The sequence below is a fragment of the Clarias gariepinus genome, chromosome 6, assembly GCF_024256425.1.
Source record: "Clarias gariepinus isolate MV-2021 ecotype Netherlands chromosome 6, CGAR_prim_01v2, whole genome shotgun sequence".
Lineage (NCBI taxonomy): Eukaryota > Metazoa > Chordata > Actinopteri > Siluriformes > Clariidae > Clarias > Clarias gariepinus.
In genome coordinates, this window is record NC_071105.1 from 38,145,384 (window position 1) to 38,170,449 (window position 25,066).

A 25,066-nucleotide genomic window follows, 5' to 3' on the forward strand; every position below is an offset into this window, starting at 1 on the left:
TCCGAAAATTAGCTGCATCGAGAAAGGATCAATATCTAAAAATTTTAAGATTCCCACGTGTGTGGACAAAGAATACAAAAGTGTATAATCTTTAATGAACTTAATACAATATTGTTTCCAATGCTGAAGCAAACATTATTTTGTTTTAGTCTATTCTTTAAATACACCGCGACAGCGCATGACAGCGCGAGGTGAAGCGCACCCACAGTTACTGTAATCCCTTATCTCACCTTTACGCAGTGGCGGACTGGCCATCTGGAGCACCGGGAGTTTTCCCAGGTGGGCCGCTGGCCAATGTGGGCCGGCCCAGTCAGTACGCAAATATATGTATATTAAAAGAAATGACGGAAACGAGATGCTGCGTGAAAACGCTATGGGAAACATCTTGTCATGTTGCCGGTTGTGAAGCATGTGTGTATCAAACACGCCAAATTTTGGCTTATATAACCTCGGTCGGGTGACGTCATCTGATGAGACGCACCTGCAGGTTATAAATAGGAGTGAACCGGAAACATTCCTCAGATTGATTTGTCTGAACGGACGTCCGGTCACGTAGGCAGTGCGGCATTGGGACGCAGCATCTCGTTCCCGCCTTTTCAGGGAACAGGGTTACAGCAAAGTAACCCGAGACGTTCCCTTTCAAAGGCTACACTCGATGCTGCGTGAAAACGCTATGGGAACGAGAATACCAACGCCGCCGCACTGCAAGTGTCTGGACCCCAAGGTTGTGTGGCGTGTGCGCACAAGGCCGAAAAGGTCTCAGAACTATATCTGGGAAGCTGACTCGAGGACCTGTGAGCCCGGAGTGGCATGATCATCCAGATTATAAAATCTAACAAATGTGTGCGGAAAGGACAACCCTCCGTGTCACACACTTGCTGCAGGGGAATACCTCTTGCTAGTGCAATAGATGAGGTGATCCCCCTGGTTGAATGAGCCCTGATTCCTAGAGGCGAAGTGAGCCCACGCGCCTCATAGGAGAGGGCAATAAGCCCAGTGTAGTGGGGGCCACCCCCCGTTGCGGCCCCAGACCATGTAAAAGCTGCTTTGACTTACGCCACTAGCTGATGCGGTGGACGTAAATCTAAAGAGCACGTACTGGACAAAGTAAGTGAAGTCTTGCTGCAAGGGAATACCTCTTGCTAGTGCAATTGATGAGGCGATTCCCCTGGTTGAATGAACCCTGATTCCTAGAGGCGAAGTGAGCCCACGCGCCTCATAGGAGAGGGCAATAGCATCTCTCACGCCGCTTGCGGCTTCAAAACATGTAAAAGCTGCTCTGACTTACGCCACTGGCTAATGCGGTGGACATAAATCTGAAGAGCACGTACTGGGCACAGTAAGTGAAGTCTCTCCTGCTCCGAAGCTGTAAAGGCGGAGGACAGAAGGCTTCAAACAATAGGATGCATATTGGCAAATGTGTGCGGAAAGGACCAACCCTCCGCATTACAGACTTGCTGCAAGGGAATACCTCTTGCTAATGCAATTGATGAGGCGATTCCCCTGGTTGAATGAGCCCTGATTCCTAGAGGCGAAGTGAGCCCACGCGCCTGCTAGGAGAGGGCAATAGTTGTCCGATCCTCTTAGAGAGGTAACACCACTTAGAATAGTCTTAATTACGCTGGCTGGAAGACCAGCTTGACTTAGAGTCAGAGAGTAGTAAAGGGGACATTTGCTGATCTTGCAAGGCAAAGAGGTCCACCTACGCTACATGAAATTTTCCAAGAATGTAAATCGCCCTGAGGGACAGGAATCTGGTGCGCTAGCTATTTAGCGGCGCGAGCACAGTCCGCCCTGGCGATTAATATACGAGACTGCCATAGTGTTGTCCACCCGCACTAGGACATGAGGCGATTCCCCTGGTTGAATGAACCCTGATTCCTAGAGGCAAAGTGAACCCACGCGCCTCATAGGAGAGGGCAATAGCATCTCTCACGTAGCTTGCGGCTTCAAAACATGTAAAAACTGCTCTGACTTACGCCACTGGCTAATGCGGTGGACGTAAATCTGAAGAGCACGTACTGGACACAGTAAGTGAAGTCTCTCCTGCTCCAAAGCTGTAAAGGCGGAGGACAGAAGGCTTCAAAACAATAGGATGCATATTGGCAAATGTGTGCGGAGAGGACCAACTCTCCGCATCACAGACTTGCTGCAAAGGAATACCTCTTGCTAGTGCAATTGATGAGGCGATTCCCGTGGTTGAATGAACCCTGATTCCTAGAGGCGAAGTGAACCCACGCGCCTCATAGGAGAGGGCAATAGCATCTCTCACGCAGCTTGCGGCTTCAAACATGTAAAAGCTGCTCTGACTTACGCCACTGGCTAATGCGGTGGATGTAAATCTGAAGAGCACGTACTGGACACAGTAAGTGATGTCTCTCCTGCTCCGAAGCTGTAAAGGCGGAGGACAGAAGGCTTAAAAACAATAGGATGCATGTTGGCAAATGTGTGTGGAGAGGACCAACCCTCCGTGTCACATACTTGCTGCAAGGGAATACCTCTTGCTAATGCAATTGATGAGGCGATTCCCCTGGTTGAATGAGCCCTGATTCCTAGAGGCGAAATGAGCCCACGCGCCTGCTAGGAGAGGGCAATAGTTGTCCGATCCTCTTAGAGGTAACACCACTTAGAATAGTCTTAATTACGCTGGCTGGAAGACCAGCTTGACTTAGAGTCAGAGAGTAGTAAAGGGGACATTTGCTGATCTTGCGAGGCAAAGAGGTCCACCTACGCTACATGAAATTTTCCAAGAATGTAAATCGCCCTGAGGGACAGGAATCTGGTGCGCTAGCTATTTAGCGGCGCGAGCACAGTCCGCCCTGGCGATTAATATACGAGACTGCCATAGTGTTGTCCACCCGCACTAGGACATGGTAGTCTCAACTGCTGGAGGAAGTGCTTTAGGGCCTGAAATAGAGCCATGATTTTGAGGCAATTGAGTGCCGCGCAAAAAGATGGCCTCTCCAGCTCCCTTGGGCTGGACGGTCATTTAAGACTGCACCCCAGCCCATGAGGGAAGCGTCTGTCGTTAGCATCTGCGACGACAAGACGAACTTAGAGTGGGACCCAGAAACCGGGGTCTGAACCACGTAGGAAGGGTACGAAGCACCTGGCGCGTAGCCCTTATTGGGGATTGGCCCTAGAGTAAAATCCCCTGGTTCTTAGCCACAACTGAAATGCTCTCATGTGCAGAAGGTCCAAAGGTGTCACCGTGGATACAGCTGCCATGAGAGCTAAGATCTCTGAAAGTGATGGTCACTTTCTGGTCTAGCTTGATTTCCTTGATGGTGTTGAGAATGGATTCGACACGAGCGGGAGACAGCTGTGCCCGCTTACGCTCAAATTCCATGTGACACCCAAAAATGTTGTCCTCTAAACAGGAAAGAGCATGCTTTCATGGCATTGGATCTCAATCCTAGGAAACAAAGATTAGCTAGAACGACATGCTGATGTCGAAGCGCTAGCTACTGAGACTGGGCCGGCCAGTCATGTAATTCAATACGGATGCTCTGGAGTCGTAAGAGCCAGAAATATATCCATGTATTTTGTGTATGTGCGGGTGAAAAAGCTAGACCAAATGGAAGGACCCGATACTGGTAAGCTTCGCCCCCGAAAGCGAACCTCAGGAACCTCCTGTGTTGTGGCAATATTTCCATTGATTTGTTTTTAGATAGCGGTAAAGCCCGCAAAATCTAAAAAATTGGACGCAGCCCCCCGTGCCTCTTGCACTTTCCGGTTTCATGGAAGTGGAGACCACGCCATTGAAACGCGGAGAGTGATGTGAGAACTGAATCCTGTAGTTTCTCTGTACAGTGCTTAGTGCCCAAGGAGATATACTTGGCAGTAGCTTCCACGCTGCCAGTTTCTCAGAAAGGGGCAAAGCTCAGCGGCTTGGTTAAACGGGGGGGGGGGGGGGCGATGTTAGATGTTCGGCATCCTAAAACACGGCAGGAAAAACCCGACAAACTAACATTTTATTGGAGACTGGAGTTGCCCGAAACACCAGTGGTGGCGGAGCAAGAACACCAACCTCCTGGGGGTGCCAGGGAGAACACTTTATTCTTTAAAAGGAATTCTGCGTGCCTCTCCCCATTGGGGGGCCACCCCCCACGATCCTGGGCACATGAACCTCAGGGCTTCTTTGTGAAGACAATATGCCAGTCTGACCTCTTTTGGGGCGGATTGCGTGACGCACCCCAATCTTGCGAGGGGGTGCCCAGCTCAAAAACACTCTCCTTGTGTGTTTCATGCCTCGCAACAGTCAGACCCGGTCGAGACTGGGTGGCCGACAGTCCCGACTCTTGAGCAAGGCGGGGAAGGAATTTCCCGAAGGCTTGTTATATAACTTCGCCTCATGAACCTAGTGGCGACCGAGTTAACGACATCGCCAAGTAGGCCGGGAGGCGAGATGGGGCATTGAGGAGGAATACACGATCCTTTTCCTTAATGCCCCTGAGATTCAACCACAAGTGCCTCTCCGCGGAAACCATAGCAGCCATAAAACGGCCGATAGCACGAGCCGTCTGCTTTGTTGCACGAAGAGACAAGTCTGTGGCCCGGCGTAAATCCAATACGCCTTACCTTGCAGAGCCCCGCCAGTACTCAAGTCTCTCAGCAGGTCAGCCTGGTAGGCGTGCAAAACCGCCATGGTGTGCAATGCGCCAACCTGACCTGCTGCCTGAAAAGCTTTTCCCTCCAGGTAAGATAAAAAGTCTACACAGCTTGAAAGGAAGTAATAGCTTTTCAGGAAGGATGATGTCCCAGAAGAGAGATAGCCTGGAAGCGTCTCTTCTATCTGGGTGTCATCATATAACTCCGCGTTTCTACCTCAATTATATTTAAATAAATAAATAAGTTGATGGCAGGAAAACACGGGATGAATACAGCTTACTCCATGAAAGGGTTAACTCATATGGAGATTGCTAAGAAAAGGGGAGAGAGCGTCGTTGAGGCTCCGCCCCCGGCCACCCGACAGAACCTGCCGTCTATGTTTTTTTTTTTTTTTTTTTTTTAAGTGCTTAGAGGCTATTATCATCTCCGCGAAAGCAAGAGAGGATGTTTATCCTTGCCCATTCACAAGAAGAGGGATTTCCCGATCCGATGAGAATGCGAAAGAAAGGAGTTTTAAATCCGTCTCTCACTGCTCTGCCGGATGCACTTAATCGAAGCAGTAAAGTGTAGAGATCGCCCTCCAATATGGATTATACACACGGAGGGACATCTCAATTAAAACTCTACCATATCGGTGAGTTAAACACTTTCTTATTTTGCTGGTTTAAACACACACGCAAACACAACAAGGTCAGTGAAGACAAAAGATCTGAGGAATGTTTCCGGTTCACTCCTATTTATAACCTGCAGGTGCGTCTCATCAGATGACGTCACCCGACCGAGGTTATATAAGCCAAAATTTGGCGTGTTTGATACACACATGCTTCACAACCGGCAACATGACAAGATGTTTCCCATAGCGTTTTCACGCAGCATCGAGTGTAGCCTTTGAAAGGGAACCAGGAGGCTTATAAACAGTTTGACAGCAAAATGAGACATTTTCGCAGTATTGTGATTTTTTATTTTATTTTTTTGAAAAGATGCAAGACAATACTGCTAAAATATATAATTTACAGGCTGTTAGAAAATATTCTGTGCATTGTCTATTATTGAGTCACAAGGTTGCTAAAAAGCATTTATCATTTAAAGTTATTCATATCAGTGTAAAGTTAGTGTGATTTTGAAAGTGCTATAACTCCACCTGGCACAGTTTCATCTCAGTGAAACAATCTGACTACATGTGAAGTGCCATGAAAAAGTATTTGCCCCTTCCTAATTTTTTTCTTTGCATATTTGTCACACTTGTATAAGTGGAATTTCACCTAAACACCTTATGAGGAAAAGACAAATTGGCCTTTTTTTTTGTGAGTTATCATGAACATTTTGCATTTCGGGGGTATCATCTTGATGCATTGTAAGATAAAAAACAATTTAATAACGGTAAAAAAAATAATAATAAAAACGTAACGATGTCAACTTTAGAATCTAAAATCCAGAAGATTAAATTTACACAAATTTGAAAATAGGCCTGAAAGTCTTCAGAAGATCCTCAGATTCAAGAGGTTTTTAGAAAGGTGCATTACAGTTCCTCTGAATGTATAGGTAAGAACAGCTGATTCACACTTGGGGAGAGTAAATAATTTGCATTTGAATGTTGTCTGGCATTGTAAGCACACGCAGTGACACTAAAAGAACAATAGGATTAATAGGAATAGGAGGCACTAAAGAGGAGGATTTTAATTTAGACTATAAAAAAATTAACCTGCGTCTATTTTTAGGCGTGCCAGCTGCCACTTTTTAGTTAGAAGATTTCAATACAAATCTTATGATGCCCACATGACATGCTGGTGAGCTATCCTTGCCAATGATCCAGGGTTTGCACCCCACGCTATAAAATACGAGTACAACGGCCATCAGCGGACAGCAGCTCCTGCCTCCGTCCGCTTGCGCTGGCTCTTCTTTGAAGTCCCTGGGGCGCGTTCCATTTGCCCCGCTTGCATGCCGCACTTCCGCATTGTTGTGCGCGCGCCTCACTCACACAGTGTAGTAAAATCCACTGTAAACCAACAAACCCCGAGTATTTTATAGCGCGGATTGCAAGCCCGGGATCATTAGCAAGGAGAGCTCAGCATCAGTGGCTAATTCCACAGCCCCGCTTCAGCGCATATCTGAAGTGAAGGCCACCTAACTAGTGAGCGAGGAGCGATATCGATTTGGGCGCACGTCCTGACAGGCTTAAAAAACTATTGTCCTAAAAAATGTAACAGATGAGGACTCAGATTAATGTGCAAAAACTATATAATAAAACTATATAAGACTACATGCCCTTATAAGACTTAACTTTTATTTAAGCGCACTCACAAGAACAAAAAAACGTTGAAAGCAAATAAGGTGCGATGTTCTGTATTGTTTTTGGTGAACTTGAGCGCATCAGAAAATTAATGCAAACGTTTTTTTAAATGGTCAGAGTCAGTCTACTTGCTGTTTTTTCGACGCGTTTCATAATCATTAGTCTACTTCTGCGCTCTGGAAAACTTTATGCATGCGGCTGAGCGCTGATTAAAACTATGGAGTAAATTAAAGAGGAGAATCACGATGCCGAATCAAAGTCCTGAGCCCAAACCTCATTTAAATTAAATTAACAAATATTATAAGTAAAAAAACAATAGCCCACGTTTAGAAACCGTTTATAAATTCTTTCCGACATGAGTTGGCCCGGTGTTATGCGCAGAGCGCCGGGAGATTTCCTGAAGCTCCAAAATCACTGGGGCATTTTTTCCAAATAGATGCTAACTTTAATAACTGATGGAGGTTTTGAGCTGTATATACACGCAGTTTTGAGGGGTTTAAAACGAATTAATAAGTCCGAGCAGACCTACATGAAAGGTGAGAAGTGAGTAACTGAGCGCTGTCGCGGTGTATATACTGTACAACACACGTTTATCAACCTTTTGATAAAAACGCTGCCTTTTGTAAAGTGAAAGTACTTGACAAAAGACAAACAGCTTCATTTCAGTCATAAATTCACAATCACATCACATTCCAGCTATTATTTCCAGCCGTGGTTAAATAATGGATTAAATAATTATTCAATGCTGGACACAAACAGCAAATATGATGATTATTATAAAAAGCCAGAAGAATTTAGGAAAATACATATATATTGTTCATTCATGTCTTCTGATGATGTCGACACATTTTTACGTTTTAAATAAGATATGTTGGCATATTCACGAATCAGGACATTCGCATAGTTAACACTATCAGATAGCCTACTATCAGGAAATTTAATTAATTTCAACACCATTTAAAAGAAAGGCATTGCCATGTCTTTCACTGTTTTGTCCCTGTTAAGACATTACAAAAACTATATAAGAAACTTATTAGGAATTTTAAAGCACGAATTTGGGCATCTCATTTCATCATTATGAAAATAATATGAAGCACATATACAGACATTCATCATAAAATATCTGTTGTAAAACAAAATAAAATTCATGTTTGCTTCAGCACTGGAAACAATACTGTTTTAGACTAAGTACCTGTAATTATACACAGTTCTTCGTTGTACAGTACCTGGTCCGGCTTTTAGATAAAGTCCCTCCATACGCCATCTGGCGGATATTCAGTGAAGCACAACACATTTATTTAAATTCCCGAATTTTGCTTATGGCAAGTCGCGGCACGCCGCGCGCTAAATTGCGGCATCTCGCGGGGAAAACACACACAGTCTTAATGGCCACATCTGTAAAGGGCCGATTTAAAACGCAAATACAGTAAAAGGGTTACCTGAAAGATTATATTGAGTTTTAATACTCTGAAAGGACTTTAGACTATTATCATCATACATATCTTCCAAAATGGTAACTTTACTTTTAGTTCATTGTAGAATAGAATATTGCCTGACAACATATTATTGTTGTTAAAAGTAGGTCAGGTTGCATTTTGTTGTAGACGCTTTTGTTGTAAACGCTTTTTAATATTATTCACGTAAAAAGATGCCCAGTAGAAAATAAACTAATCACTCTCCGAGACTACTCTAAGTGTACTACTACACTAAGAGTCACGTTAAAGATTCATTCGAAAAGAACGAATCGTTCATGAACGACCCATCACTAACACACACACACACACACACACACACACACACACACTCTGCTCTAGATAAAAAAACACTGCCCTGTTGTGATTCCTCTCAAAGGTAAAGTGCAGGTTCCTTTGTTTGTTTGTTTGTTTGTTAGTATGCGCTCACGCGAGTGTCATTAGCGATGTTCCTTGATAATTTTTCTGACAAAATGTGTGTGTTTGTGTAAAATTCAAATAAGAGAAAAGGAAGATTTACTGGGTAAGATGAGAAGGGGGAGACGGGACACACAGCACCTGCGCGCATAAAAGGAAACATATATTTTGTATGATTTTTTGTTTTTTGGGTGGGGGGGCTGTGGAACTTCTTATGGGAAAATTTGCTTCAATGTACGAATGTTTTGTAATATAAGCCCACTTCCAAAGCAAATTATGCTTGTAATCCAAGGTTCGACTGTGTGTGTGTATATATATATATATATATATATATATATATATATATATATATATAGGGTGATCACTTTAGGCATTTACCTATAAGAATCAGTGATAAGTAGATGTACAACTGTCAGAGATGATGCTGCAGAAAATAAATCAACATCTTCTGACCATAACTCAGGAGTGCTGTGGTATGAATCAAACATTTTAATTTTATACAAAATGACTTGACTCTTTCTTTGTATATAAAGAAAAGAATGTATAGAAGTTGTTACAGAGTAGATTATTTTTAAATGCATTATACCAAAGAGAAAGCGCCCATTACATAAAACAAATGTATTTAGAGACGATTGATAAGTGATTGTTAGACTGTGATAAACAATGTGAAGCTCGAAAGAGTAGAAGAGAAGAGATAGAAGCAGGTTTTGATTGCAGATGTACACTATGTTTAAGAAAATAGCCAGACTATGATTTAAACTTTGTTGTAGGTAACTAAAGATGATTCCTGTGGAGCCTGTGGATTGTAGAATGCAGGATTGTACATCGGCTGTGGATTCATCGGTGGTGGATTCATTGGCTGTGGATACATTGGCTGTGAATTTGTCGGCTGTGAATACATTGGCTGTGGATTCATTGGCTGTGAATATATAACCTGTAAGGAAAAGATTTTGTAAAACACCATCAGAACACTTAAAACTTTGTTTAAACACCCTTTACATAATAAAGGTTGATTACTTCAGGCAGTTAGACTGCATTTTATCTTATTCAAAAATGGCTAATGAATATGCTTCAGCCAGTATGTTGGGTAACTTTTTCTTTTTTTAAATTAATAAAATAACACTTCTCAAGGTTGAAAGAAAAAAGAAACTACAGGTGAACTTGATAATGACACACTGCATGTGAAGATGTTGAACAAGAACTACATAACCACACATGTAGACAATTAAACTCAAAGTATTTAAGAGACATTGCAGCTCATCACATACTGTATATACACTATCACCCTTTAAGACAAAGTGTGATGGTGCGCGGTGTGATGTGGATCCCTGCAGTGAGCACTGGCCACCTGAGCCACTCTTAAGGTTGCTCCACCTGCTGGGTTCAAGGCTCTCATTTGTGCCCCGCCTCCCAGGGTCGAGGATCTCATCTGTGCCTTGCCTCTTGGGATTGAGGACTTCATCTGTCCTGTGTTTTCCAGGCTTGAAGACTTAGTTTCAGCCCTACCTCCTGGTTTGGGAGACTTCCTGCCTGAGACGGTACAACTAAGGACTTTGTGGTCTTCTCCGGACACCCCGAAGTAGTGCCTTTTGTTGGGGGGGGGGCAAGCGCACAAGCGAAAAGAACCATTGACAGACAAAACATATATGTACAGTACTCGTACTGTATGTCAAGGCCTCGCACGTTTATGAAGTTGAATTTATTAAAAAATTGTTTGTCTTGCAAAATGCATGCAGTCTAAGTTACTCACAATCCAAAGTTCCACTCTATATGTATATCATATGCATATTGTAATGCTGTAATAATAAATATTACTTACTGTGGTCTCAGTGCAGCAGGTGGCTTTACAGGCAAAACTAGAAGTGCAGATAGAGATGATAAACTCAAGAAGAGAGAAAACAAACAGCACTCCATAGATTCCATTCCACTGGCCCAGACAGACATACAGGGAGAAAATAAAATGTAAAGGTATGTAAGTAAGCAAGTATATAAGTAAGTAGATTTACATTTAATGGGGATTGGGGATAATAATAAGAAAAAGAAGACGAAGAAGAATGTTAATGGTTGGAAATTCCATAAAGAGGCGTAAAAATGCCACTGAATACATTTCTTTTCTTTTTTAGTGTACAAACACTTTTAAAAGCACTTTAACATTTAAAGCTTGTTACCAATTAGAATTTAACATTATGTGTCATCAGTGAAATACGTACCAGATGCGCAGTGAAATAATCACAATGGTAGTTGCTGTCATAGTAATAGAGATGACACCATGACCTACTTATCATATCCGCTACAAACAGAATGAGAGCTATACCTGCAGCCACAGCGCTGACCACATTCATTCCCAGTGCAGCTTTCACCTAACAAAAGAGGAAATATGTAACAGTAACGTATAACAGAATAAACACTTATATATACTTATTTAAAACTCTGCATTCTAATTGGTCAGGAGATGTTAATTTAATATAACAGAAATATCACACTTAATGTCATGCCGCTGTACCTAATATCAGCACGGTTGTGATGGTCATAAGCATAAAGGCAAGTACTGAAGGCATTACAGCAACGCTTATATTCAGTAGAACAGCATGACCTTGAGTGTGATGCTGCTTTCATCAAACAATTCCACAAACATTATTTATTATCCACAGGTTATGATTTGTTAATTTGCAACATGCAGATCCGTGAAGTGAAACTCTTCACCATTCAGAATGGGCAGATCTGCAGATAGTCGTAATAGGGCCAAAGTAATGGCAACGACAAAAGCAAAGACAAAGACTGTCATGATTTATGCCCTGTCTGCCTCGTATTCCTTTTTTTTCTCCACGCTGTCACCTTACCCACGTGCCCATGTTTTCCCCCAGCCTGTCATGCATTCTTTCCCACGCCCCCGTTTCCGCCCCGTCCACACACCTGTTTCTCATCTCCTCCGCTGATTATCCCAGTGATTTAAGCACGCGCTGCGCGCTGCTCAGATCGCTGGATTATTGTGTGTAGTTATACCTCGATTCTCTCGCGTTTTCTTTCATTGCCTTTCACGTTACGACCTCGCTTTGTTTTCTCTCGTTTTTGATTTTTTGCCTGCCGATTTTGATTGTTCGCCTGCCTTTTGATCTCCCGGTTTCGACTCACGCTTCCCCCTTTGATTTACGGCCCCTGTCTCTCGTCCTTTTGGTTTCGCTTTGCCTCGCTGCTTGTCTTCCCGGTTTTGACCTCGCGCATTCCTTTTGACTACGGCTCTCGCTTTGTGTTTTGTTTTTGACGCTTCGCCGACGGACTCACGGCATTTCGACCCTCGCTCACGCCTCCGACCACGCCCCCCCACATCTCGATACAGTCATTATCCGCGCTTGGATTCATATCGTTCTGCCATTTCCCGCGTGACAAAGACCCAGTCAAGCCCAAGTCCACACAAGAAGTGGGCGTTCTGGGGAGAGAGAGAGGGGGCAACACGCCATCTAATAACCATGTGCTCTATATTCAAAGAAAAAGTTATAAAAAGATAAATAAGACATAAGTCCTTAGAAGGGCTAACTCATCCAGAATGCACAAGAGAACTTTAATTTTTGTTCTAAAATCCCCCTCCAGTCTCAAGAAGACAGAAGCTTTGTTTTGTGTTATCTTTAGTTTCTATTAAGGTCTCAATTAATAAACCCACACTATCTCAGAATGGGAAGGTCTTCCCAGACGTGTCACAAGAACTCTTAAACATTTCTATTTCGTCGACCCACTCAGAAGTCCTGCATAAAGGCTCTTATAAACATTATTACATCTCGTAGAGAAGCTACTGAACCCGTTCCACATAACAGTTTGTTTATATTACTGACAGTTTGGCTAGATAATGGGTGACATTAGTTATCTTACTTATAGTTTTACTTATATTACTTAGTAATTTTTACTATTACTATGTAGACAAAGGGTAAGGAGAATATAAACCATAGAGGTGGAGCACAGTCCTGAGAAACTCATGAGATTTATTTAATATTTTTTCACTTATTCTGCTTCAGAATACCAGCTAATTTACCAGTTCAGGGTTAAGTCCCAAATAGTGAAAAGCTAATAAGCTTAAATGAAAAGCTAGTGCACTATCTGTACAATCCCTTGTTTCACACACCATGCAATGCCCTTGATCAGGGGTTAGAGAGGAACTTTAATGTAATGAAACCAAATGTGCAGAGAGTATGATGTGTCTTTGTTTTAATTAATCAGTAGCAAATGTCTGCAATATGAGAGAAATAAAGCAATTTAGAAAATGGGATTTTGAAATGAAATATTTGATTGAGTTAATGAAACTAAAAATTTAACTATTTAAGATTTTTGAATTCTACAATGCCTCATTTTTGTAATTTTATATGTACAGTATATCGCTGTACTTCATGTAAGACAGTTCTCAGTAAGTTGTTGACCATTTCTTAATTGTACACCATAGGCAATAGTGCTCATTGCGTTTTCTTTCTTTTTTTTTTTTTTTTTTTGCAGGGAAATTTCCCACTGTGTACACAGAAATGCAAGAACTAATCACACCCCAAAAGTGTATTTATTTATTTATTTATTTTTTTTTTTTTTTTTTAACTGAGTTACACTTAACATGTTAAGTTTTTCAGTTTAGAAATTAAGAATTGTTTTGTTGTTATACAAATAATCAAGAGTAAATGGATATTCCCTTTCAAAAGCTACACTCGATGCTGCGCGAAAGCGCTATGGGAAACGATTCCTCGTGACCGGTTGTGAAGCATGTGTGTGTCAAACACGCCAAATATTTTGGCATGTATAACCTCAGGCAGGTGACGTCAACCAATGAGGTGCCCCTGGAGGTTATAAATAGGCATGAACCGGAAACACCCTCAGATCATTTTCTCTTCAGGATCCGTCTTGTGGTGTGTGCGGTGTGTAAGCAGACCTTCAGGGAAGTAATAAATTTATTTATTTACTTACCATGGCTGATTCTTGCAGGAAATGCGTTTATCCGTGTGTCTCCCGGACGGCGATTTCCACACATTGTGTTGAGTGTTTGGGGGAAAAGCACGCTGTCCTTGGGCTTGAGGGAGGATGTGAGCATTGCAATCTCCTCCCTATTAAAGTCCTTCGTGCTTGGCTCGCCTTCTTTAAAATGGAACTACGAGCCGCAGCTTATTCCTGGGGCTCGCGTGTTGATTTGGCGGAAGTACAGCAGAGCAATTTCTCTTTCTCTTTCGCCGAATCGTGTGCCGTTGCCGCTTACTTCTCAAGCGCGCCGGCTCCTCTTGTGAAGTAGCAGAAGAAATTTCCTCTCTCGCTTACGCAGACCTGGAAACTATCGCTTCGGAGCACCCCTCCAGAGAGGAGCAGGCGTTTCAGGAGCTATTAGAGGTAGTGACACGCGCTGTTGAGCGCTTACACCATGAATGGCCGTGGGAGCAAGACTTCCCTAAGCGGTCGAAACTAGGTGACAGGTTTCTGTCGGGTGGCCGGAGGGAGGAGCCTCATCGGCGCTCCCTCCCCTTTTTTGGTGATCTCCATGACGAGTTAACCCGTTCATGGGAGAGGCCATACTCATCCCGTGTGTTTGTGCCAACGACATTGATGTATTCTAATGTCGTGGGTGCAAATACACATAGTTATACGATGATGCCCCAGATAGAATGAGGAAGCCTTTGTGAGGTTCCTTTCCCGCCGTGCTCAACAGGCGGAGTTGTTGGCCACCCAGCTCCGACCAGCTCTGGCCTCCCCGAGGCGGCAGGTTCAGAGGGAGAGTGTGGCGAGCCGAGCGCCTCCGCGTGGAGATCGGGGTGGAGCTCGCCGCGCTTTATGAGCCGTCGCGAGGAGAATGGACCTGAGGACCATGTTAAATGAGAGGAGAAAGGCCTCAGGACCGTGACGGAGTGTCGAAGTTCATGCACCTTTTAGAGAGGCTGACGTTTTTCCCTTAGGGGCCGGAGCGCGGCCTTAGATGGTCGCCCGGCCCAAGGGATCTGGAGAGGTCATCTGCTCGTGTGGCACATCAATTGCCCCAAAACGATGACTCTATTTCTGGCCCCCTAAATACTCCCTCCAGCAGTCAGGAGGTTAACATGCCCTAGCGTGGAAAACTACAGCAGTCTTGTAAATATTGCCTGGGCAGACTAAGCTCGCGCCGCTAAGAAGACTAGTGCACTAGGTTCTGCTTTGAGGACAGGACAAATTCTGTCCCTCAGGATCATTTACATTCTAGGACATGGCGAAACATGCAGACCCAGTCCACTGCCGAACCGCTTCAGTGCTGGAGCTTCTGCAAGAAAGTTGACCTCAGGCTTTTGCCCTAGTACACTCAGAACATACGTAGGTGCTTCTCGCCTACGTCCTGACTGATGGGGCTGGTGGAAAGCACCCCCTAGTTGCAGGCTTATTCACGGGCCTCATCAGCCTTTCTATTGTGCTTAGGCTTTGCCATTGGCTAGCTAGAGCTATTCTGCATCCTTACCCAACTATCTTCCGCAGTTGTCTTCGAAGCTTCTGTCCTCCGCCGTTACAGCTACGGAGCAGTAAGACTTCATTAACTGTGTCTAGTTCATGCTCCTTAGGATTTACAGTACACCACCGCACTAGCCAATGGCGTAAATCAGAGCAGATTTCACATGTCTTGGGGCCGCAGCCGAAGGGCAGCCACCAATAGATGAGCCGGGTTAGAGATGCTAGTGCCCTAGCCTAGGAGGACAGGAGAAATTCTTTCCTTCGGGATTCTTTACATTCTAGCCCAACTATCCTCCACAGTCGAAGGCTTCTGTCCTCCGCTGTAAGCTCCGGAGCAGTAAAGACTTCATTCGCTGTGTCCAGCTCATGCTCTTCAATTTACAGCACACCTCTGCATTGAGCCAGGGCCGTAAATTAGAGCAGGGTTTCATACGTCATGGGGCCGCGGCCGAAGGGCAGCTGCTATTAGACGAGTCGGGCTAGAGATACTAGTGCCCAAGCCTATGAGGCGCGTCGCACACTTCGCTTGCCTCATCAACTGCTCTGGCAAGAGGGGCTTCCAGTACGTCATGCAGCAGGTTGCCTTTCCGCAAGACATCTGTCAGGCTTCATGGTTGGATGCCAGGCTTACTGGGCCTCGAGTCAGAATCCCAGAATTATGTCTAAGACTCCTTGGGGGTACTGTGCGCACACTACACAACCCTGGGGGTCCAGACACTTGCATTGCGGCGGAGTGGGTATTCTCGTTCCCATAGCGCTTTCGCGCAGCATCGAGTGTAGCTTTTGAAAGGGAACGTCTCGGGTTACTTTGCTGTAACCCTGTTCCCTGAAAAAGCGGGAACGAGATGCTGCGCTCCAATGCCGCACTGCATGCATGACTGGACATCCTTCAGACAAAATTGACCTGAGGGTGTTTCCGGTTCATGCCTATTTATAACCTCCAGGTGCACCTCATCGGTTGACGTAACCTGCCTGAGGTTATACATGCCAAAATAATAATTTGGCGTGGTTGACACACACGTGCTTCACAACCGGTCACGAGGAATCGTTTCCCATAGAGCTTTCGCGCAGCATCTCGTTCCCGCTTTTTCAGGGAACAGGGTTACAGCAAAGTAACCCAAGACCTTTTTTTTCATCCTACTGCAATAAAACATAAACAACGTTGTTAAAATTTTTATAAAAATGGCTAAATAGCAAAAAGACAAACTGGAAATTATAAGTACATGTTTACATACCACACAGGGATTAGACTTGTTTGCTGCAGCAACTGACAGAGCGCCAGAAGATATAAACTGTTTAAAACAAAAGAAACAACAGTGTTTATCAAATGCTAACAAATAAGCAATATTATAAATAGGGTTGCATAATATTCTTTAGTCTTACAATCAGGCATCAGGTGTATACATTATTATTATTATTATTATTATTAATAATAATAATAATAAAAAGAAGAAGAAGAGGAAGTATTAACTTTTATTAATAGTTGCATTTTTATGGGAATTCCTGTGAAGTTAAACTTTTAATTTAACAGTGAAGTATAAATCATCTTATCCACTAAACTTTAAACAATGTTTAAAGCAACAGTGATAAAACTAACTAATTAACTAACAGAATTTCCAAAATAAATAAAAAATGAAAAAAAATTTGCACAAAATAAAGGAAAAAAAAGTTCAGGCTAAAGAGGACATCAGTCACAGAATCAGTTGTCATCATAATGCTAATGCCACCATGCTTCAATATTATGGGCTATGATTTGTAGAAGTTAATGTGGAAAGATAACATACGAAAAGTGATCCCAACAGAGTGATTCCACTGATGAACCCTGGCGAAATACTGGATGTGGATAAAACGATACCAAACAAAAAAGTTCAAATGCCAATCATGATCTGTACTGTCTATGGAAAAAAAAAAAATACAAATAGATTTATTTACAGGTAAAATATTTACCTTTATTTAAAAACTACCATAAAGACATTTTGGAATAAATGTATCTTACCCCTAATGCTTTGGGCTCGCCTTTCATAAAAGCTGTGAGTTGGGAGAGTTGGTAATTAGGTGGAGCTGTTACAGGGTTCATGATGAGGAAGAGGTGTTGGATCTCTAGAAACAGACATAAGAATTTTAAGAAGTGTTTTCAAAGCCGTAATGTACAGTGTATAAGAATACATACAATTAGTACATACAATTTATCCATTAATTAATTAATTAATTAATTCATTCATTAATTATTTTATTTTTATTATTATTTATTTATTTAGTTAGTTTCCTTCTTTTACCCAACCATATCTTAAAGCTGTTGGCTTGTTTTGTTTCAAGCAAACTGCAACTCGAACATAAAAAAAATTCTATTAAGCAGTGTAACTTAATGTAAATGTAATTTATTTGACCTGAACATAACAACATGAATCTACAGTATGTGTAGAAAATGTATGATAATAACAACAACAAAAAAATAGAGATTTTCACCTGATGAGACACGTTGGTCGTTTTATGCTGCTTGGCTGCGTTTGAACCAGTGGAGGTTTTGAGTTTTCTCTTTAATTCACCTGCTCAAACATGTGTTTGTGGCTAACTGCCCTCATTTTGGTTAGACATGAGTCAGCCTATGATCTTTAATTTCACAAATTCGGACGCAGCCTTTACCATAACAAAAGCACATCAACAAATCTTTTTGTTCATTTTAAACATTTCAGTTTAAAATTAGGGCTATACTAGGGTTATTCCATAAGTAGGCAAAGTTAGAGGTTAACAATTTTAATGAAAAAAACATGATATTTTATGTGATAAACAACGATGGTGTTTGATTTGTAGATAAAGTGTTTCTGTGTTTCCTTTCAAAGGCTACACTCGATGCTGTGTGGAAACACTATGGGAACATCTTTTTGTGTTGCCGGTTGTGAAGCATGTGTGTATCAAACACGCCAAATTTTGGCTTTTATAACCTCGGTCAGGTGACGTTGTCTGATGAGACGTCCCTGCAGGTTATAAATAGGAGTAAACCGTTAACATTCCTCAGATCTTTTGTCTTCATGACCGCATTGTGCACGTTGGCCCTTGCATGAAGTCACAAACAAAGCAAATTAAAAATTAAAAAGCAAAGAAAAGGGTTAACCCACCGATATAATGGCGGAGTTTAAAACTAGATGTGTCCCTCCGTGTAAGAATTTTCTCGGGGAGGGCGATCTCCACACTTTTTGCTTTAAGTGTTTGGGGGCAAGTCACTCTCTCCAAGGGCTTAAAGGAGGCTGTGAACACTGATCTTTTTTCCATGAAAGTGCCTTGCGTTCTTTAGAGAGCCACAAGCCGCGCTGCATTCCTGGGGATTACAAACCAATCTGGCCGAGGCGCGCGAGACGGAGTCTCCCCTCCCTTCTCTCGCCCTCTCTTCCGATTGCGAAATCTCTCCTTCCACTTCACAAGCGCACTCCGGTGCTTCTCGTGAGTGTGTAAAAGAGGCTTGCTCTCTTGCTTCTGTGGAAATGGAAGTAGCTACCTCAGAACGCTCCTCTAAGGAAGATAGAGTATGAGGAGCTGCTTGAAGTCATAACGCCTGCAGTCAAGCGACTGCACATTGATTGGCCACAGGAGCTAACCTTCCCCCAACGCTCAAAATTAGATGACAGATTTTTGTCGGGTGGCCAGGAGATGGAGCCACAACGTTGCTCTCTTCCCTTTTTTGACGACCTCCACAACGAATTAACTCGTTCATGGAGCAAGCCTTATTCATCCCATATTTTTGTACCATCGACTTCTTTTCATGTGAATATCATTGATGCAAAAGCACATGGTTACATGATGATGCCTCAGATAGAAGAGACGCTCGCTGGCTCTCTCTCTCCTGGGACAAAATCCTCATTAAAGAAGCCAACACTTCCCTCCAAGCCGTGTAGAACTTCTTTTACCCTGGTAGGGAAGGCGTTTCAAGCAGCAGGTCAAGCTGGCGCTTCTTTGCACATATAGGAAGACGCCCTCCCTGGCACCCCCAGGGGGTTGGTGCTCAGTTTCCGCCGCCTTTAGTGTTTCGGACAACACCGGCCTCCAACAGTACGCTAAAACTTGTGCCCCTTTCGGAGAAGATGGCAGTGTGGAAGCTACTGCCAAGCATATCTCCCTGGGTGTTAAAGACTGTAGAAAAGGGCTACAGGATTCACTTTGCACATCGCCTTCGGTGTTTCAATGGCGTGGTTACCACCTCCGTGATACCGGAAAGGGCGCATCTGTTGACTCTCGAACTGCTGGCATTGCTGGAAAAAGGGGCCATAGGACAGGTTCTCCCTCCAGACATAGAGTCAGGTTACTACAGTCGTTATTTTCTGGTCCCCAAGAAAGGCGGGGGGCTGCGTCCAATCCTAGATCTTCGCGGACTAAACCGCTATCTCAAACAGTACAAATTCAAGATGTTGACTGTCAAAATCATTGTTTCACAAATTTAACCAAGGGATTGGTTTGTGACAATAGATCTGAAATATGCATATTTACACATAGAAATTTTGGCACAACACAGAAAGTTCCTGAGGTTCGCTTTCGGGGGAAAAGCTTACCAATATCGGGTCCTTCCATTTGGTCTAGCTCTATCACCACGCACATACACAAAGTGCATGCATGTGGATGGAGTCCTGGCTCCCTTGCGACTCCTGGGCATTTGTATTTTAAAATACATAGACGACACCCTCATTCTGGCCCAGTCTCAGGAGCTAGCGCTTCGACATCGGGATGTCGTCCTAGCTCATCTTCATTCATTAGGATTGAGACTCAATGCTGCGAAAAGCATTCTCTTTCCTTTTTTTTTGACAATTATTATTATTATAATTAATGATACAATAATAATAATTATAATAATAAATAAATTTGCAAACAAAAATTAACAATTGTTATATTTCATAGAGTCCACTTCTATAAAGAGAATGCATCCCACATAATAGAATCCCCCAATGTTTTGTTTATAGTCCTTTGTTTTTTCAGATGTATTTGAATACTTTTAACAACTTTTTCACTAGACACAAATTGTTGGTCAATTAACGCTTATTAGAGCGTGTTTTCCAAAGTTTTGATTTTGTTACACATATTATATACCAAAAAACATCATATTTATTTTGATTGAATTTTCCATTATAAATGCCATAAAACACAGATTTCATATTAATTAAAAAATTTTTGTACCAATGTCACTTATTTTGTCCCACACTTACTTAGAGCGATAACATTCGAGGAGAAAATGTTCAAGCGTTTCAATCTCTTCACATCCTGGCATGGGACACGTGGTCGTCTTAACAAAGCAGCTCCATTTGACTACTGCTCTTACTGGGAGTCTTCTTACAGCCACCAGCCAGGATGTCTCTCGAATGTTCTCAGAGAGGTTTTTATTTTGTAAGTTTTTTATGCATTCAGCATTTTGGTCGATTTCAAGGTTTTTAAATGCTTTTGTTTGTCCATGGATTTGGTCATTAATTAAAGTAAAGATTTTTTTATTAGAGTCATTTATCCAATCAATGTTTAAATCTTGATATTTATGTGTAAAATCTGAAAATATAAGTTTATAGTAGGGTACTGCAGTTCTGAGGCGGCCTTTTTTTTTGTTTCCAATTGGTGATGTTTCCGATCCATTTCGCGTTTCTGTTGATCCCGCTTGAGATTATTTTAATAGCAGAGATTTTGGTTTTGATGCCAAAATCTTTGCTATTAAAATAATCTCATTCTCTTTCCAGCTCTTGCCAGCTTTCCAGCTCAGAGGACAACATACTTGGGTGTTATTTGGGATTCGGTCGTTATGCGGGCACAAATGTCTCCTGCTCGAATTGAATCCATTCTCAACGCCCTGAAGGAAATCAGGCTAGACCGGAGTGTGACTGTACATCACTTTCAAAAATGTTTAGGCCTCATGGCAGCTGCATCCACAGTGATACCTTTGGGCCTTCTGCACATGAGAGCTTTTCAGTTGTGGCTAAGAGCCAGGGGACTTCATGCAAGGGCCAATCCTCGAAGGCAAATAAGGGTTACGCGCAAAGGACTTCGTACCCTTTCTATGCGGTTCAGACCCCGGTTCCTGACTTTGGGTCCCACTCTAGGCCCGTCTTGTCGTCGCAAGATACTAACGACAGACGCTTCCCTCACCGGCTGGGGTGCGGTCTTGGATGGCCGTCCAGCCCAAGAGAGCCAGATCTGGGATCTAGTCAGCCAGATCTGGGAAAAATTCTTTACAGCAGAAGTGGACCTCTTTGCCTCCCAAGAGACAGCACAATTTCCCCTCTACTACTCTCTGACTCGTCCAGCTCCCCTGGGTCTGGACGCCATGGCCCATACGTGGGACAAATTACGCCTTTATGCGTTTCCTTTAATAGCTCTGCTCCCGGGAGTCCTGGCGAGGGTCCATCAACAGCGTTTGCGCCTCTTATTGATAGCGCCCTGTTGGCTGACCAGAGTGTGGTTCTTGGACCTAATATCTCTCCTCGACGGCTCACCATGGGTGATTCCAGTGAGGAGGGATCTTCTGTCTCAGGCGCAGGGGACAATATTTCATCCCCCGGCCCAAGCTTTGGAACCTTCACGTTTGGCCCTTGAACCGGACCAACTAAGTCAAGCTGGTCTTTCAGTCAGCGTTATTGACACTATTTTAAATGCTAGGGCTCCCTTCACTAGAGAAGCCTACGCTTTCAAATGGAATGTATTTGTGCATGACGAAGCAGGTAGACCCAGTTCACTGCCGAATTGTTTCAGTACTGGAGTTTCTGCAGGAAAAGTTGTCCTTGGACTTGTGCCCTAGTACTTTCAGGACGTACGTAGCCGCTATTTTAGCCTGCCACGTTCCGACTGATGGGGTAACGGTGGGAAAGCCCCCTTAATTTCCCGTTTCATTGTTCCGTGGAGCTAAACGGTTGAGGCCACCCACTAGAGCCACTGTCCCATCATGGGATTTATCTGTCGTGCTCAAAGGTCTCCCTTTCGAACCTCTAGAGTCAGCGCCTGTCAGGTTTCTGACCCTTAAGATGTTTTTTCTGATGGCCATTACATCTCTAAAGAGAGTTGGAGATCTGCACGCCTTGTCAGTTTCCCCATCCTGCCTAGACTTTGCCCCTGGGCTAGTCAGGGCTGTTCTGCATCCTCACCAGAACTATCTTCCAAAAGTTCCATTCTCAACCATGCACCCTGTTGTTCTTGAGGCCTTCTGTCCACCGCCTTTTACAGCTCCGGAGCAGGAGAGACTTCACTTACTGTGTCCAGTACGTGGTCTTCAGATTTACGTCCACCGCACCGGCCAGTGGCTTAAGTCAGAGCAGCTCTTTATATGCTATGGGGGCCGCAACTGGGGGGTGGCCGCTACTACACAGACTCAGTCGCGGCGTTGGTATTCTCGTTCCCATAGCGTTTTCACGCAGCATCGAGTGTAGCCTTTGAAAGGGAACGTCTCAGGTTACTTTGCTGTAACCCTGTTCCCTGAAAAGGCGGGAACGAGATGCTGCGCTCCAATTCTGCACTGCCCACGTGACCGGACGTCCCTTCAGACAAAATCAATTTGAGGAATGTTTCCGGTTTACTCCTATTTATAACCTGCAGGTGCATCTCATCTGGTTCCTCTCAAGTTTCTTCCTATTACCATCTCCAGGAGTTTTTCCTTGTCACTGTCGCCCATGGCTTGCTCACCAGGGACAATCTGTTCATTTTGATTCATGCACACACACTTTCCATACAGACTTAAATAATTATTTTGATTGTGTAAAGCTGCTTTGCGACAATGACAATATATCAACTTCAGCTCTTGTAAAAAGTTTTAAAGTTTGCTTTTTGCTGTTTACATCCTGCAGACATTAGTGAGTGAAAGAGCGGGGAAGCCTCTATTGACGAGAGTGGAGGCAGGGCTATGACGTAAGAATGGAAGGTGGAATGCAGCGACGTGATTTTCTCAGTGAAAATGGAGTTCTGCTCGTGTCACAGGATGAAACCCAATTTGTGGAGAAGGAGAAGCAAAGAATAAAAACAATCATTTTTACCAGGCAGGGGTCTTTTGTGACAAAAGAGAAATCTGGGGAATAGGCAGAGCTGATAACAGGCCGGGGTAGACAAAAAAACACTTGCCTGAAAAGACGTGAGGCACATGAGTGTGCCTGAATGGTTCTCTCAGCGTGCCTATAAAGCCAGGGGTGTAATTAGTTGATCAGGTTCAGGTGTGCACTAGTGACAGGTAGGCATGCAGGGAGAAGAACTGGAGTGTAGTCTTAGGATCTGGAGGTGCTGGGTTGATCTAGCTGGCTCGTGACTGTACCCCACCTCATACGGATGCTACCTGGCGTTTTTGTTTGTTCATAGGGGTGTTGTTGGTGGAAGTCATCCATAAGGGATGGATTTAGAATGAATCTAAAAGGAATCCAGCTTCTCTTCTCTGGGTCATAGCCCTCTGAATGCCTCACCACCATTGACAATTTGGGGAGGTGGAGCTGGACAGGTGGGTTCACTTAGTGGGCAAGAGACCACAGGTTTGATCTGGGAGACGTGAAAGGAAGGTTTATCCAGTGCATGGTGGAAGGAAGACAAAGTCTGACAGTGCAGGCACTCTCGAAGACTTTAATGATCGTGAATGGGCCAAAGAACCTGGGGGACAGTTTGCGGTAGATGGTCTTGAGGGGGATATTCCAGACAGATAACCTGACCCTTTGGCCTACTTGACAGAGTGGTGCCCTGGAGCAGCGCTGTTCGGCTTGCAGCTTGAACCCAGAGACAGTCTGATGGATTCTGCAGCTTGAACCCAGAGACAGTCTGACGCATTCTGCCGCGTTCTTTGGTATTGACAAATGAAGGCATGAGCAGAAGGGACCGAGACCTCCTCCTTCTGCGAAAGGAACAGGGGAGGTGGGTATCCGAGGCAGCACTGAAAGGGAGAGAGGCCAGTAACTGCTGTGGGTAAAGAGTTGTGGGCGTATCCAATCCACGGAAGCATCCCTCACCAGGAATGGGGCTCCTTTGAAGTCATACACGAATGGCCATCTCCAGGTCCTGGTTAGCCCACTCCGACTGACCATTAGTCTGGGGAAGATAACCCGAATATAGGCTAGGCGCTGCATCGATCAATTTATAGAAGGCTGTCCAGAATTGCTTAGCAAACTGGGAGTCCGTGGAGCCGAAAAACATGGGTGATTAAATCAATTCAATTTAATTTTATTTGTATAGCGCTTTTAACAATAGTATAGAATTTGAATGTGTATAAATCAAAATGTCCCTGATGAGCAAGCCGAGGGCGACAGTGGCAAGGAGAAGCTCCCTGAGATGGTAGTAGGAAGAAACCTTAAGAGGAACCAGACTCAACAGGGAACCCATCCTCATTTGGGTAAAACAGAGAGGAGGAATTGATCTGCATTCATACTGTGTGTTAGTTGGCAGCCAGTTCAGCATAACAGTTTATGTTAATTGGTGTTAATATAAAGTCCAGTTAGTTATTGAAAACTCAGGTAAACTTGTATGAAGTTCCAGTCCTGAACTATCGAACAGTCAAGTCCTCAGAGAAACAGCTACCAACACCAGTCGAGGCCAGAACCTTTTTTTAGGTAGAGAGAACCATCCCCAGACACGAGACGCATCCCAAAAAGACACATGGGGCATCCATGTGATGAGATCTCCAACCAGAAGCGGGGCACCAGGATGGGTCAGACAGGTCTGGAGGGCAGAGGGAGTCTGGATCACTGGCACACAGGAACGACATGTGTAGCTGAACAGAGAGAGGGAAGGAGAGAGAGGGGGAGAGAGAAAAAGAGAAAGAGCGGGAAAGAGAGCAGAAGAGGAGAGATAACAGTTAGGTCAGGCAAACACAGACATGAGGGCTCCCTGCAATCACCTTACCGTCAACAAACCTGAGTGATCA

General features: G+C 43.8%; 1 protein-coding gene across 1 annotated transcript; it reads right to left on the bottom strand.

The window, feature by feature from the left end:
- Positions 1–9,395: 9,395 nt before the first annotated feature.
- LOC128526454 (membrane-spanning 4-domains subfamily A member 4D-like) lies at positions 9,396–17,296 on the bottom strand. Its single transcript, XM_053498312.1, is given in 6 exon segments — positions 9,396–9,724; positions 10,610–10,717; positions 11,001–11,150; positions 16,455–16,511; positions 17,004–17,114; positions 17,216–17,296. Coding segments are annotated over 6 exon segments (687 nt in total). The 3' UTR covers positions 9,396–9,544.
- Positions 17,297–25,066: the final 7,770 nt, after the last annotated feature.